Source organism: Alligator sinensis, unplaced genomic scaffold (assembly GCF_000455745.1).
Source record: "Alligator sinensis unplaced genomic scaffold, ASM45574v1 scaffold30_1, whole genome shotgun sequence".
Classification (NCBI taxonomy): Eukaryota; Metazoa; Chordata; order Crocodylia; family Alligatoridae; genus Alligator; species Alligator sinensis.
Genome location: NW_005842060.1, coordinates 499,091 through 514,348, shown reverse-complemented (window position 1 = coordinate 514,348; position 15,258 = coordinate 499,091). Strand labels below are relative to the sequence as shown.

Below are 15,258 nucleotides of genomic sequence, written 5' to 3'. Positions count from 1 at the left end.
TGCCAGAATGATTTATACAAAACAGTATGTGAAAGAAGTAATGATACCTAGCAAATATAAACCTGGGAGAATATGGGAAAGGAAGTGATGGAAGGATCCTCAAAAGTATTGTGTTAATCATTTCAAGGGAAAGGGTGGCACAAGCTTCTCCTCTAAAACTTTTTTTTTTTTTAAATTCTGAAGAGAAAATATCTGCATGGTTCCCATCTGGGAGATGCTCCAAAATCATTTCACTAAGAGACGGAAGGAAAAGCAGATATTCTTCCACTGAGTACAATTTGTTTACTATGCTATAAGTCTACCTCAAGTATGTCATTGTTCCCAGTCAAGAATTGCTTCTATACAAATTTTGATTAATTTTTGTTTCATCTTATAGCTGTGCCTGATTCCCAACCTATGATCTAAGGAATTTATCCTTCAACACATCTTAAAAAAAACATACAACAAAACAAAACAAAACGTGCATATTATCCTTTGATAATGAATTATGGGGTCTGGGCACAGACTATCAAATCTTTACTGTCACGTACAAAAGTGCTATAAGAACATCATTAATGCAAATATTTTAATCAATGGAATCGCAGTATCTTTTTTCTATGCCCTCCTGTTTCTAGCTCCTAAATTTTAACACAGTACATTATTTGGGAGCTTAAAACTTTGCTTATATTTTTTAACCTGATGGTAATAGTTTCCCTTATTGCAACAGCACACGGTCAAACACTTGCTTAATTTCCAACTCTGGTTACCTAACCAATAGGCTTCTAAATCAACATGTATGTACCTAAATAAATAAAAAGATTCAGGTTTTCAGAGATGCAGAATAATCACTAATCTCAATGAAGAAACAGGAGTTGCAGTTGCTCAGTATCTTTTTGAAATCAGTAAACATTTAAGGGTTTAACTATTTAAGAGCATGATTTTGGGGTCCTGGGTTTGAAAGTTTTGACTACATGATTTACATCCATTTTTGGTTTTTTCAGGAGGAGATAGTCAAGAAGTAGATACCAATTTTATCCCCTACTCTAAGTTAAGTTTGCAGCATATTATTTGCAAATGAAGATAAAGATGACTTGTAGTAATCACTCTTCCTGCTAAGAGATTATCTTTCAGAGAAATCTTAGTATCTGAAGGGAAAACACACCTTTATACTACAACCTGAAGGAAAATATCAGTTACCTCTCTCTTTCTGGCACTCTCATTTTAAGATGGAGAATTCCATCATCCATCTCTCTTAAGGTGTAAACAGATGTTACATTTCTCCTACAAGAAAGTCTTTTGTCCTGGGATCCTACAGAGGAATAAGGCCTGTTTTACATATCTGTAAAGTATTACAAATAAAGTGTACTAATGCTTTCTCTCCAAGGACTCTATTGTGTTCATGTGTAAGGCCCCTGATAGACATTACACTTAATTAATGTCATGATAAAATGAGGAATAAGCCACAAAGTTATTACACAAAGTATGTATAATAACCTTGTGACCATTTCCTATCAGACCTTTAAGTGAACATGCAGCCACTGCTCTCAGCCTCTGAAGCACACTGGAGCTCTTCAAGACTCGTGTGTGCTCCAGAGAGAGGGAGCACCCTTCAACATACTATGGCTCAATGTAAAGGAGGCACACCATGCCTTTGGCTCATGTGCACTCCCCAGCTGGGGGTCCCCACCTAATGACAGGCACTCTTAGTGAGAGAATCACATCAGAGCCAAGGGCTCCCTTGCACCCCACTCTGGCCAGGGGCCCAGGTCACCTGACCAGGGCTCCCAGCCAAGGGAGGTGAGAGTCAGTCTTGCTACTTGCTGGTACAGGGGGAGCTCAGGAGCATGATAATTGGCATAGATCTTGTTGGGGAGCACCTAGAGAGGCTAAATATCTACAAGTCAGCAGGACCAGATGAACTACACCCAAGGGTGCTAAAAAACTGGCCAATGTCATCGTGTGACCGATGGCAAAGTTCTTTGAAGACCCATGATGCTTTGGTGTGGTCCCAGAAGGTTGGAAGAAGGCCAGTGTGGTGCCTATCTTTAAGAAAGGGTGAAAGGAGGCCTTAGGAAATGACAGGCCAATTAGTTTGACTTCAATTCCTGGTAAAATCCTGGGGAAAAGTATCAAAGAATCCATTACAGATACATTAACAGAAGGCAGTATTCTGAAGGATAGTCAACATGACTTCATCACAGGCAGGTCATGCCAGGCAAAACTCATTTCCTTCTATGATCAGGTTACTCACCACCTGGATGGGGGAAGTGAGGTGGATGTCACATATGTAGACTTGAACTGGTCTCCCACTGAGTCCTGATGAAAAAATTGGGAAAATGCAGCCTTGACTACTTTATGGTCTGGTGGCTATGTAACTGGCTCCATGGTAGCACCCAGAGAGTACTGATTGACAAAAATGAATCATCGTGGTGGAGGGTAACCAGTGGCATCCCTCGGCGTTTAGTGCTTGGACCAGTGTTTTTCAACATGTTCACCAATTATTTGGATTTGGGTATTAAAGCAAACCTGCAAAGTTTGCTGACAACACCAAACTATGGTGGAGTGTGGTCACACTCGAAGACAGGCTGACAGTATAGGCCGACCTGGACAGGCTTGAAAGGTGGGCGGACCTCAACCTGATGTTGTTTAATATGGAGAAATGTAAAGGGCTCCATCTGGGGAGAAATAATCCACAACACACTTACAGGCTCAGCAGTGATACACTTGCTAGCACCACATCTGAACCAGACCTGGGTGTCGTAATAGACAACAAAATGAACTTGAACTACCAATGTGATGCTGTAGCTGGAAGAGGGGAGCCCGGGAGCATGATCAATCAAACACTGGCATGCATCTACCAAGGCATCTCAAGCAAGGCTAAGGATGTCAACCTCCCTCTACTCAGCCTTGGTGAGACTACAGCTGGAGTTCTGCATCTAGTTCTGGGCACCGCATTTCAGGAAGGATGTGGAGAAGCTTGAGAGAGTCCAAAGGAGGGCGCCACACAGGATTAGGGGCCTAGAGACTAGGTCATATGAGGAGAGGCTGAAAGACTTGGGACTGTTCAGCCTGGAAAAGAGAAGACTCAGAGGGGACGTGGTGGCAGCCTATACGTGTATTAGGGGCATATATCAGAGCCTGGGGGAGCATTTGTTCACCAAGAAATAATGGGCACAAGCTGATTGAGGATGGCTTCAAGCTAGATGCAAGGAAAAATTTCTTTACAAGTCCAGTACCAAGGGTTTGGAACAGGCTCCCTTGAGAAGGTGGTACAGTCATCCACCCTGGCAATCTTCAAAAGACGTCTTGATGCCTATCTTGCTGCGGTCATCTGATCCCAGCAGTCCTTCCTGCCCAAGTGTAGTGGGGGCTGGACCCAATAATCTGTAAGACCCCTTCCAGGCTCCCCCTGCACTGGCAATATGATGCTAAGGGATTAAATGCTTGATCCCACACTCATGGCTCCTACCATACATGTGTAGCATAGTAGGAAGCATGACTGTTGGGATCACACATCAGATCCCATCATAACTTTAATTTAATGTCTGTCAGGTACCTAAGTTAATCACAGGCCATTCAAATTAACCGTCAATCATTCCAAGAACAAGCCTGACAGGTTGCGTCACCAGCCACCTACTGGCACAAGAGCAGCTGTGTAACTTGGAATGGTACATGTATAAAAGCCTTTGACTTGAATCAATCAGAACCATCTCAAATGAGTGGGCTCACAGCTGAGGGTACTTTTACAGTTCCCATTACCCATAATGTCTGAGGTGCTATAACAAAAGTCACTAGTAAAATCCAATAATTTGTAGAGGTTCCCTATAGCTGTAAACATTAAAGCTGGGCCAGGAACAGTTTACCTATGGAAAAGGTAAAACATGCAGAAATCAACTTACTATAACCTAAGTCTAGGACTTGCTTATTTTACAGTGGGGCAAATAAAATTAAACAATTAAAACAGTGACCACAAGACTTGTGCCCAGCTGTGTTAACATGCTACCAAACTGTGCACTTTGATTGAACTTGATGAACCTTGAGGTTGGTAAAATATACATGAAAAATATACCAATGGTTTATGAACATAGCAGATAATGGTTCACTGCTTATTAAGGTTTCATATAAAATACTTGTTTCATATAAAAACTGTTGATTTGTTTTGGGATATTAGGCATCTAATGAAACAGCAGAGTGACCAAAAAGAGCAACCTGCTGCATTATAAAATATCACTTTAAAGTAGTGGTTTTCAACCTGCAGTCTGTGGACCCCTGGGGGTCCACAGCTTATGTCAAAGGGGTCCGTGAAAGATGACTATTATCAATCAAAAGTATACAAATATCCACACTTATAAGTCAAAGGGGTCTGTGCCTCCATTCAAAATTTTTTAAGGGTCCAAAAATGAAAAAGGTTGAAAACCACTGCATTAAAGCATTCACGACTACCGAATGTTGCTTCAGAACTATTTTCTTGGATAAAATCAAGATAGCAAATTTTAATATATTACAGGAATAAATATTCTAACCAGCATGATTTTGGTAGTTTAGGATTTACTGGTTAGCACCAAAAAACAACTAATCATAAATTAGCTTGGAATTTAATCCATCAATGTATATGAGAAACAGGTATGTTTAATAGCAGCAGCTAACTGAGAGTTAGACTGTACTTACCCTGGGCTGAGGAATGTTATGCAGTTCTACTTTCCAAGGAGCAATATCAGAAGGCAAACACATTTCTTCTGTATTACCTTCTCTGAGGAAGGAAGTATTATATGAATCCATTGAAAAGTAGCTTCTTATTGTCACGTGCCTAGTCACCTCTACTGGATGAAATAAAAATGAGGCTTTTCTCTGCTCATTTCCTCTCTTAGGACAGCATACAGAATACAACTCCTACAGGACACACAAATTTGGATCCAAGATCTAGTAGTTCTAATGTGATCATCTTAGAGCTAGTCATAACAGTCTAGTCCTAAATAGTGAGATAAACATTGCTTGGAAGTACATTTAATTCAAGATGATTTCTAACAAACAGTTTAGATGGTATGGATTTCTATTAATTTATAATAAAATAAATACCAACAAAATAGACAAAATGAAGCTGCATAACTAGAAGCCAGCTTTTTTTATACAGTCAAACTAATACGTAAAATTATATAATGATGTAATGGTAGACATGAAAAATTGTGTCTTATCCTTGTCTTCCCCCTTTCTCTACTTTTCGCTTATAAGCTGAGCCAAGGCACGTTACATGTAATATTCATTAGGTAAAATGAATGGTAAACAGTGCAGCAGAGTAGTTTCTGTCCCACTGGAAGCAAGCATCCAGGCTGGAGCCCAGGGCCCCTTCCCATCCATGGAAACATTCATCTCACTGATTCTTTAGCTTGTTCTTTTCCTCCTTGACCCTATCTCCCCTTCTTGGCTGCGTGTATGCATGTACAGACCCATGTACCAGACCAGGCAGAGCGCAGCCTACTGAGTACATTAAACAACATTGTAATATTTCTATTTTATTTTTCTTATATTAAAATATTTTTTATATTTCAAGTTACTAAAAAATAGAGTTGACACAGGGATGGAAAAGATTTGGGAATAGCAGATAAGAAAATGAAATGAGCCATGAGAAGCACTCCATTTTAACGGTTGGTTCACAACCTAAAAGGCTTTGAGAACTACAGATATATCTTTCTTTTTCATATTGTTCTGTATTTTTATTCTCAGCTCTTCATTTTACTCTTGGAAAGACATTACATGCTAGCTACTGTTATGGTACAATTGTAGTATTTATTACAGAAAAAATTAGGAAAATCTGGTTCAGGCCCTTGCTGCAAAGCTATTACTGACACCATGAAAGAATCTGCAGGGCACTTTCCTATCAACTTATTTACTTTTACCGTTTATCTAGTTGTGACATTATTGTTCCATTGCAGTTTAAGCAGTACAGGATCAATTCAGTCTTTGTGATACTACTTTAAGGGTTCTTTACTTTAGGCATTATACAAGTGAAAATCTTTTAAACCTTCTACTTCACTTAATCTCTCTTTCACAGCAAGTAAACTAGCAGGAACATATAATTCAAATGAGAGTATTTCAAACTTTCTATAATACTCTGTTCATTTATCTACAACACAATGTGCATACAGTCAAGAGATTATGGCAAAGTGGCCTGTTTCTTGGGGAGATGATTTCCTGGGTTTTTTAAACATCTTGAATTTTTCATTCTCACTTTATATTTGTGAATGGATTGCATAATTTCTGATCTCTTTTATACGTAAAATTCTTTTGTATATCTAAAGGATATAGTTTATACAGTGTTCTTAAATTTTGTTTAGAAATGTCATACATTTGGCAACTACTGGATTTGGGGTTTTTTCATTAATAGTTTATGAATCTTGATTTAGAAGAAAAAACTGACGTAGTAACATGATCAAATATAAATCATTTTACTATAAATAATAACATGAACTAAATAAATTGCTAAGCATGTTACTTACAAATAGAAACCTATGCTTCTAAAAATAATGCTCAACTGAACCATACTTTTTATTGAGACATTTATTTATGTCTGGTTAATACAAGAAATACGAAGCAGCTGCCAGAATCTTTTGGGTTTTTTTTATTTTAAGACCTAATTACTACTGCTGCTTCATTATGGAATGCTGCTAATAGCTTGACTGGAAAGTAACAGAACACACCTTTTCTTAAAAAGTGACTTCAGAGACCTTTATTATGCTAAGTTAAAACTTTATTTTTAGAGGCATATGGCTGCATTGTAGGTGCTTTTCAAAAATGCAATGGAGAAATAGGCTTGCTTTTGAAATGTATGCGTCTTTTACTAAAATGATTCTGTTCACAAATTAAATTATAGTTTGGATACTAGAAATCAGCTTTAACCTGTTAGACAAATACAGAAAATACTAAAATACTATAACTATATGAAGCTCTTGCTGTGAGTTATTCCAAAGGTACTTCTAAAAAAACTGTAAACATTTTATTTAGTTTGGATTTTAAAAAAGTTAAATACCATTTCTCTTGAAATTGCCAATCCCTCAAACAACAACAACAACAACAACAAGTCAATCATTAAAAAGTATGTAGATATACATGATTATTTTAAAATATTTTAGCAATTAAACCAATTTATCTAGTCATGGGCCAGTTGGATTCTTTAGGATATTTCAGTTCTTCGTATCATATCTTCCTTAGTTGATTCACTAGATTGTCACACTGCTTGTTATGGAGTAAGAATCTTCTATAACCTATATTTTAAATTTATATCTCTTCCTTAAGGGGTTAGGGTGAGCAAGTCCCCAAGCCTCTCTCTCTCTCTCTGTATATCTATCTCTGTCCTAATATTATTAAAGCTTTAGTCTGTTTGTCTGTCAGTCTGTAACACTTTATGTGCACTCTGATCGGTTGTCTGAAACAACCAATCAGAATGTTCCAAGAGCATTCTGGACAGGAGACAGCAGAGGCACGCCAACATGACAGCAGGGTTGGAGCAGTCAGAGTGGGGGTGGGTGAGGCCAGCGCCACTGGCCTCACCCCTGCTCCCTGTCGGCAGTGGCAACACAGGATGCTGGCCAAGGGGACAGAGGGGACAGTGGGCCACAAGGTTCCCTGCTACCCCTGCTTCTGGGACATGGCAGCGGTGTGGGGTGGTGGGTGGTAGCGCTCCGTCCCTGCCCGCCCTCCCCCTGTCATTTCTGGTGGGCAATTGGCTAGTCTATCTATAGTGTTTAAGTCTCCTCCTCAGTGACACTCTCCTTTCTCTAGCTATTTTCAGACAGATATCCCCTGCATTATCTAAGAACAAAGTGGACAGTAGAAGTGCTTCAAATAGCACTTAACTGTGGGAAACCAGGGAAGCTGTATACAGTCTCTCCTTGAAAAAAAAGTGGCATTTTGGGAATGATCATTCCTTTTTTCTCTTATAACAGGAATGACAGCGGGAAGTACCTATGCTGCCTTTACTTCCAGTGAGCTTGGACACTTTAGCAAGTGAATTGTCCTCTCATGAAAACTTTTAAAATGGCAATAAGACTGCTAAAGTGGCAATAAGAAATTGGAACAATTAGTAAAGGATGGTCTGAAATATTCATACCATCACAGGAAGAGAGGGAACAATAAACTGTGCTTGTAAGATTTCCTCACTGTACTTCCCCGCAAAAGATCCAGCACAGGGAAACCATTAAACCAAAAGAAGGAAGCCGCAGGCAGCAGTGGCTGGGCAATAATTGTTTTTTTCAACCACAGGATCTCTAAGCAAATACAGAATTTATGCACCTAACCCCTCTTCCTACACAAAAATAGATTTAGATTTTTCATTGCTGTATAGGTTTTCTCGAAATTCCTTTTCATTGTGACCCTCTCTGAGGGAGGAGTGTCACTTGTCATCTTGTTTAAAAAAAGGGGTTCCACCTCAAAGATGTTTGTCTTTTAAATATGCTATATCCCGTGACTGTTTGTTCAGCAACATGTAGTTTGTTTCTGAAGCAATGATTGCATGGTTGCTTAACCAAGTCTGACACCTTTCTTTTGATTCTTATCATGGACTACTCAGTCTTGAGATTTATTTCTTTTCCAGCTTCCTAAATATATATGGGGGAAAAAACACCTAATTCTGCGAGGTGGTGAGCAATAAGATAGACCAGTGCCTGGGAGTGACAATTACCATCGAAAAAATAAAGATGCTTCACCAGCCTGCTCCATGACAATCAGCTCCCCACGCAAAGATCCTCATTGGTGGACAGGAGCTGGAGAAAGTTGAATACTTTGCATACCTTGGCAGCCATCTGTCAAAGAAGACTGATATTGATGAGGAGATCCAGTACAGGATCTGATGTGCCAGCTCTGCCTTCAGAAGACTGATTCATCACATCAGGCCTCAAACAAAGCTCCTACTGTATATAACTGTGGTAATCCCAACTCTTCTCTACAGCTGTGAAGCTTGGGTGGCCTAAAGGGACCACCTGAAATGCCTGGAACACCATTACCAGTACTACCTCCTGAAGATCCTTAGCATAAAGTGGGAGGATCAACGCACAAACAAGTGCCCTCACAGATGTTAATACCATCACTATGGAAGCATTAATTATTTAATATCAGTTGCACTGGACAGGGCATCATGTGTGCATGCCTGATGCATGTATACCAAAAGAACTACTATACTCCCACCTCAGCCTAGGACAAAGGAGATGCAGAGGCCAGAGGAAATGCTTCAAGGACACCCTCAAAGCAAACACTGACGTCACAAATTGGTAAAGTAGCCTGGGACAGGGCTACATGGTGACACCTTATGAGAGAAAGCATAGCTTTGAAGAAAGCTTGCCCTGGAGGCAGAAAAAGGACAGAACGGAAGGAAAGGAAACAAGACCAAGAAATGCCCTGTTAGACCCTCCCTTTAACCACCACCTGTGGCATCTGCCAGAGAATCTGTGGCTTGAGGAGTGGCCTTCTTATCCATCAAAAGACTCATCTACAACCCTTTACTTGACCCGTGTGAGTGATCATCCTCAACTGTGAGGGATTGCTGCCGCTGCCAAAGAACACTTCTCATGATCAGGCCCAAAGTTCTCGAAGAGAATGGAGAAAGATTTCAACAACTGAAAATTCAGTAAAACTAACTGAATCTAAAACAGCAACTAGAGAGCCATAAATAAAAGCAATGAAATTCATATCAAAGCAACCTCAAAAGAAAAAATAAATATCATAGTCCACAAATGGCACATATAAAGGGAATAAAAAAATATAAAGAATAAGGTTCTCTAGCAAAGGGCAAACTATATGCAGAAACTCAGCAAATATACCTATGATATTATACTACAATCTGAGGCCAACTGGTATTGCTATATACCTGAAGAGACTATAATATAGTTACAAGCCACAGACTTTTACAGTTGTGCATTTTATAGGATGATGCAATTTCACGACAACATTTTCCATATCCAGCTATTTTTTTTTAAACTGAATTTCAGGGTAACATAACTTAAATATCTTCAAGCATATCCACATTTACTATGTTATTTGAAGATAAACTGTATAAAAAGATTTAAAAAAAACCAGAAAACACCCTGGTCAACATGCTGCAGTCAGTGATTGTACTAGTACTTTATCCCAAGATCAAAGTTCAAATACGATCACAGGTGCATGGGAAGCAGTACTTGGGGGTGGGGAGAGGAGCAGCGGGAAAGACTCCCAAGGCTTTACCCAGACTAGGGTCTGGAGAACAGCTGGGAAGCAGTCTCCTCCACTCTGCTGATCATCTCCAGGAGCAGAGTAGAGTGAGCAGTGAGGCAAAGTCTCCAGCTGCTTACAAAGCTGGGCAGTGCCCAGGTAGGGGAAGAGGCAGGGAGCAAAGAGCAGCTGCTCCTCCGTTCTGTTCTAGGCCTCATGCAGCAGAATAGAGAAAGCAGCAGAGCAAAGTCCCTTGCCTGCTTTTCTCTTTGGGGACTCTGGACTGAGAAGCCGGCAGGGCGAAGCTCAGGTCTCAGGCAGGGGAAGGACCAGCTGCCCTCCTATGCCTTCTCCAGATCAGGTTCATCCTGGTTTCTGGAAGGCGTGGGGGTCTTTCTTTGTGGATCCACTCCTTATGGTACCAAGGAGGAGTTAAGCCACAGGAAAGCATGCAGAAATTCATTCTCTTGGCAGAAACTGTCATGGGGGGAATTTTATCTGTTTGTAGCCAAGTTATTTTTTTCCCCAAATTGGCCTTTTGTCATCCGAGAGAAAAAGTGGGAATATCTGTACACTTCCAGTTTCTACCGGGAGAGCAGCAAGTCTCCTGGTGGACACTTAATGCGTGTACATAATATGCAAGGGCACAAGGCAGATCAGGGCTAGTATTAGGAAGTTTTTAGAGGAGGAAACTTTTGGGAGGAATCAGGAGTAGAATCTATGTAGAATGGGGTCCCATTTGCTAACACTCTACAGATCGTTCTATCAGATACCTTCCTTCAACCGCTTGCTCTAAGCCCGGTAAATCCTGGACCAGAATGGTAGAGATTTTAGAAATTAGGATTTAGGTTCTCTGGCAGAGATAATTAAAGCTTGCATAAAACCTGCCCATAATATTGCAATTACACCCAGACTACATTTTCCTAAACAACAGAAGTAGCCAGAAAGAGAAAAAATAATCTGTTTGGAAAAACTCAGTCACAAAACGATGAACATACTAACATTTCACTGTGAAATGTGTGCATCTCTTAGTACTCAATAATGATACAAAATAAACTATATAAAAACATTCTATACACATATGGTCTGGTTCTTTCTGAACAGGATGTTTCTTGTTACAGATAAGAATATAATGTTGAAGAATTTTCACTTTATCACTTGTACTAACTTTTTGCATACTAATGAGCACCAGTGGTTACAGATGCCTGCTGCAGACAGATTCAAAGTGGAATTAAAGCATGCAAATGATTATCATCTTAATGTAGAACGGTGTCTCCCTGCTGACAAAATATATGAGCCTACCAGCCCAAGAGTGGTACAAAGATTTTATAGAAACTGTACAATGTTCTTAACATATTTTCATACTACTTTAATTGAAAATACACACATAAATGACAGAAATTATTCAGTGAATAGGGCAACCTATAATTACTGCTCCTAGATACCAAAGATGTTATATCAATTGAATAACTAAATTTAAATTCAATTAACTCATCAGTCAATAATTTTTTAAAATATGCATGAGTCACTGAATCACAATAAAGCCAACTCATTGAAACTGCACTGGCATGAAGAGAAGCAATAATCTTGTTCTTCCATTAAACAAATGGAAGTGGCATTTTCTTATAGTTTTTGATGTCTTGATTGGCTGTATGGAAACTCACAATAGACTTATTTAGCTCATTTCACCAAGGCTACTATTAACAAAGCTCTTTGCATGGTTTGCAACATATAGAGTTAAGGTCAGTCAAAACACAAAAAATTAAGAAAACGAAAAGGTAACATATTTTCACACAAACAGGTTATAAAAATGAAAAGAACATTACCTGGAACAAGTTCCATAACTATATAAATAGGCTGCCTTTGAGTGCAAACTCCTATAAGCTTCACAATATTGGGATGATCATATTGCTTGAGTATTCTGGATATGGTGCAAAAAAGGTGGATTAATGTTACTATGCAAACTGATTAAAATAAATTAAAATATCAACAGATAATATCTTAAACTCTTAACATTGTTTCCAAATAGCCAGTGCCACTGCAATATCATCCAAAATAAAACAAGATGTCTTTCAATCTATCAAATGACCCCCTTTGCAGAACTGTAGCCATACGACACTGTTGAGAAAATTAAAAACTAGTGCATAGATTAACTAATTTTCAAGTCAAGTACTATGGCTATATATTTTCATAGTAATCCCACCATTTGCCCATATCACAGAAATATATAATTTGGCGTATCAATGCAGTCATAGCTCAAGAGGCTAAACAGCACATCAGAAGTGAGGATCCAGGCAAAAAGCTTTCAGAGCAAATGCTTCCGTCTGCATTTTGCTTCTGTATAGATCAGGTCCAAATTCAGCTTCTCAGACACAATATGTATTAAAGAATATTAAATTAGCAAAAGAAAAAAAAAACTATTCTAAACTGAACTTGCATCTTGTATAAAACTTGCATCTGCTGAAGCAAGATTATGATGAGTCTGAGTAATATGCACCATGATTTATAAATGAAAACAAGGGTTGGGGTGAATTGTTGAGGGACATTATAGTTGTAGAAAGTTGCAGCCTTGCCGGTCATTAACTTGAAGTGCCTCTTGTAAAAGAAAAAGGAAACTTGTAGGGTGCTTAAATATAATTTCAGTAAAGAACAATGTGTTTCACTGTCCTTTCAATGTAAAACCATTTCTTGAGTTGGAGGCTGCTTAGCAAGTCAAGTTACTCCCTGGTAGCCAACTAAGCTACTAACATAACTTTTATAGGGATTTATATAGCTGTAATGTTCTACAAAAGATTTCTGTATAAAGTTAAAGTTTCTTTATTCATCTTCAAAATCTGTTATTTACCGAAACAAGAAACTATGTCCAACTGTAAAAAAAACACAGGGCAGTAATTTTTTTTTCCAATATTTTGTTACATTCCCTTAGCTGGAGAACTAAAAGGACAAATACTATTATATATACGTATCAGTTAATTCTTAGGCTTTCCATCACCATTTCGTAATTGTTGCCTGACATGGCACAAGAGAGCCCTTCCAGAGAGGATATGTTCCTTCCCAACAAATGATCAATTAATGGGGTCTAACTTCCACATGAGTTTGGTGAGGGCTGTACTGGTTCAGGTATGTCAGTCAAGAGTATGAAAACATGTTATTCCTGACTGGGATAAGCATAACTTCTCCGGAGGCCTTTTATTAACACAGGTATGTCAGGCAACCGTGTCAGCAGAAGTTCACAATGTAGACTGCTGTGTGGCCAAGAATGTGCTTTTACTGGTATCGCTTATTTTGCTTGTAGGCAATGGTTTCCCTTTCACCAGTGCTAAATCCAATTGTGCCCACAGAGCTTCATTCGAAGTAGGAGTCTTTTTCCAGTACAGTATACCAATAATCCTAAAATGGTAGATTGCTCTTAATATAGGCACAATTTCAATACTAATGTTTAGCCATCAGCGATTGATCTAACTTATTTGTTTGAGCCTGTGATAAAATCACCCACTCAAACAAAATAGTGGGATGACTAAGAGTATTAGGCCCCTAGCACAAATGCATGGTAGGAGGCATGATTTTGGGATCAGATCACAATTAGACTCTTTCTACTTGCTAATACAGAGGGAGCCTGAAATAAGCTGAAAGCAGGATGACCACAGGTCCAGGGCCGGGAATGAAGATCAGTTGACTGGTGAACCTATATGCAGAATATTTTTATGGCTGGCTTGCCATTTTATTGCACCTTAAATTGCGTACATGGGTAGCACGCTTGCTAATTATGCCACGATTAACATGTTAATTGTGGCAAAATATAATGTGTAGAGGAAGCCTTAGGTGCACCATTTTTTGTGATTAGTTCACCTACCATGTATAGTACAGATAGCTTTAAAAGCCATGTGATAATCAAACCTGAAAAAAATACATGTCATGCAATCACATATGGTAACTGTTCACAAGAACTCACCTGGCTTCTGATAAAAATTTTATTTTCAGTTCCTGAGGAAGATCTTCTTTGCAAGTTTTTACAGCAATAGGAGTTTTATCTTTTAACGTTCCCTTATACACTTCACCAAAATTACCCTGAAAATACAAATATACATTCATTGCTCAGAACAGATGACATGGCTTACAAGGAAAGCACAAGACATACAAGGAAAGGTTAGAAGAACTGGAGAAGAGAAGACTGGTGGGGAGGGCAGAAGATATTCACTAAAAGTCTTCAAATATAACAAAGCTGTTATAAACGGAATGGTGATCAATTATTGTCTGTACCTGCAGTGGACAGGCCAAAAAATAAGAGACTTAAATTGCAACAAGGGAAATTTAAGTTGGATATCAGAAAGAATTTTCTAAGTTTGAGGGTGGTTAAATACTGAAACATACAACTTTGTGGAATCTCCATCAGTGAAAGTTTTAAGATCAGGGTAAACAAATACTTAGCTGGGATGCAGTGGCATAACCAGGAGAGCGAGTGCCCAATAGGGGCAACTTCCCCAGACACTAACATGGGGGGGGCGGGGGGGGAGGGCTAAAGAAAGTGGTTGCTGTTGGCAGCTGCATGTTCATGTTTATGATCGTGAATAGGAAATTGCAGTTTCCACTTTGCCCTGGGTACTCAGCTGCATCCCTACATTACTGCTGGGATGGTTTAGACAGGACATGATTCTGAAAAGCCTTTACAAAAGTAAAGAGCTAATCATTCAGAAGAAACAGATAATTAATGTCAGAAAGTATTAACTGCATCAATTTAAAGATGCTCTAATTAAAGAAGAAATGCTTTGCTCTAATGCACTTTTAGTGCAAAGTATGCTTATAGTTTATTATAACTTAAATAGAGAATATGATGAAGAAATTCTACTTTAACTTTCCTGAAAACATTCTCTAAATGTACTAATTAGGTTTTTCTTTAAATACACTGTTATTCTTCTAAAAACTAAGAGACACGTTGAAAACAATGTTTCCCTATTTTCTCTTCACTAATCCACAGGCAGCAGCAGCAGCATGGAGGCAGGGAGCTCCTGTAGGCGGCCATGGCGGTGTCGGCTGCAAGGGAGGGTGGCGAGCGCCAACTGGAGATCAGCAACTACCTGTAAACGCTGCCGGCAGTGTTGGTGG

The 15,258-nt window shown here is 39.0% G+C and overlaps 1 protein-coding gene across 2 annotated transcripts in view; it reads right to left on the bottom strand.

Moving 5' to 3' along the window:
* FER (FER tyrosine kinase) overlaps positions 1-15,258 on the bottom strand; it is a 340,335-nt gene that overhangs the window by 117,538 nt on the left and 207,539 nt on the right. For both annotated transcript variants that reach the window (XM_025203513.1, XM_025203514.1), the window contains 2 exons: positions 14,108-14,223; positions 11,982-12,076 (listed from right to left, as the gene is read on the bottom strand). In XM_025203513.1, coding sequence (XP_025059298.1) covers positions 11,982-12,076; positions 14,108-14,223 — 211 coding nt within the window. The remainder of the gene's footprint in view (positions 1-11,981; positions 12,077-14,107; positions 14,224-15,258) is intronic.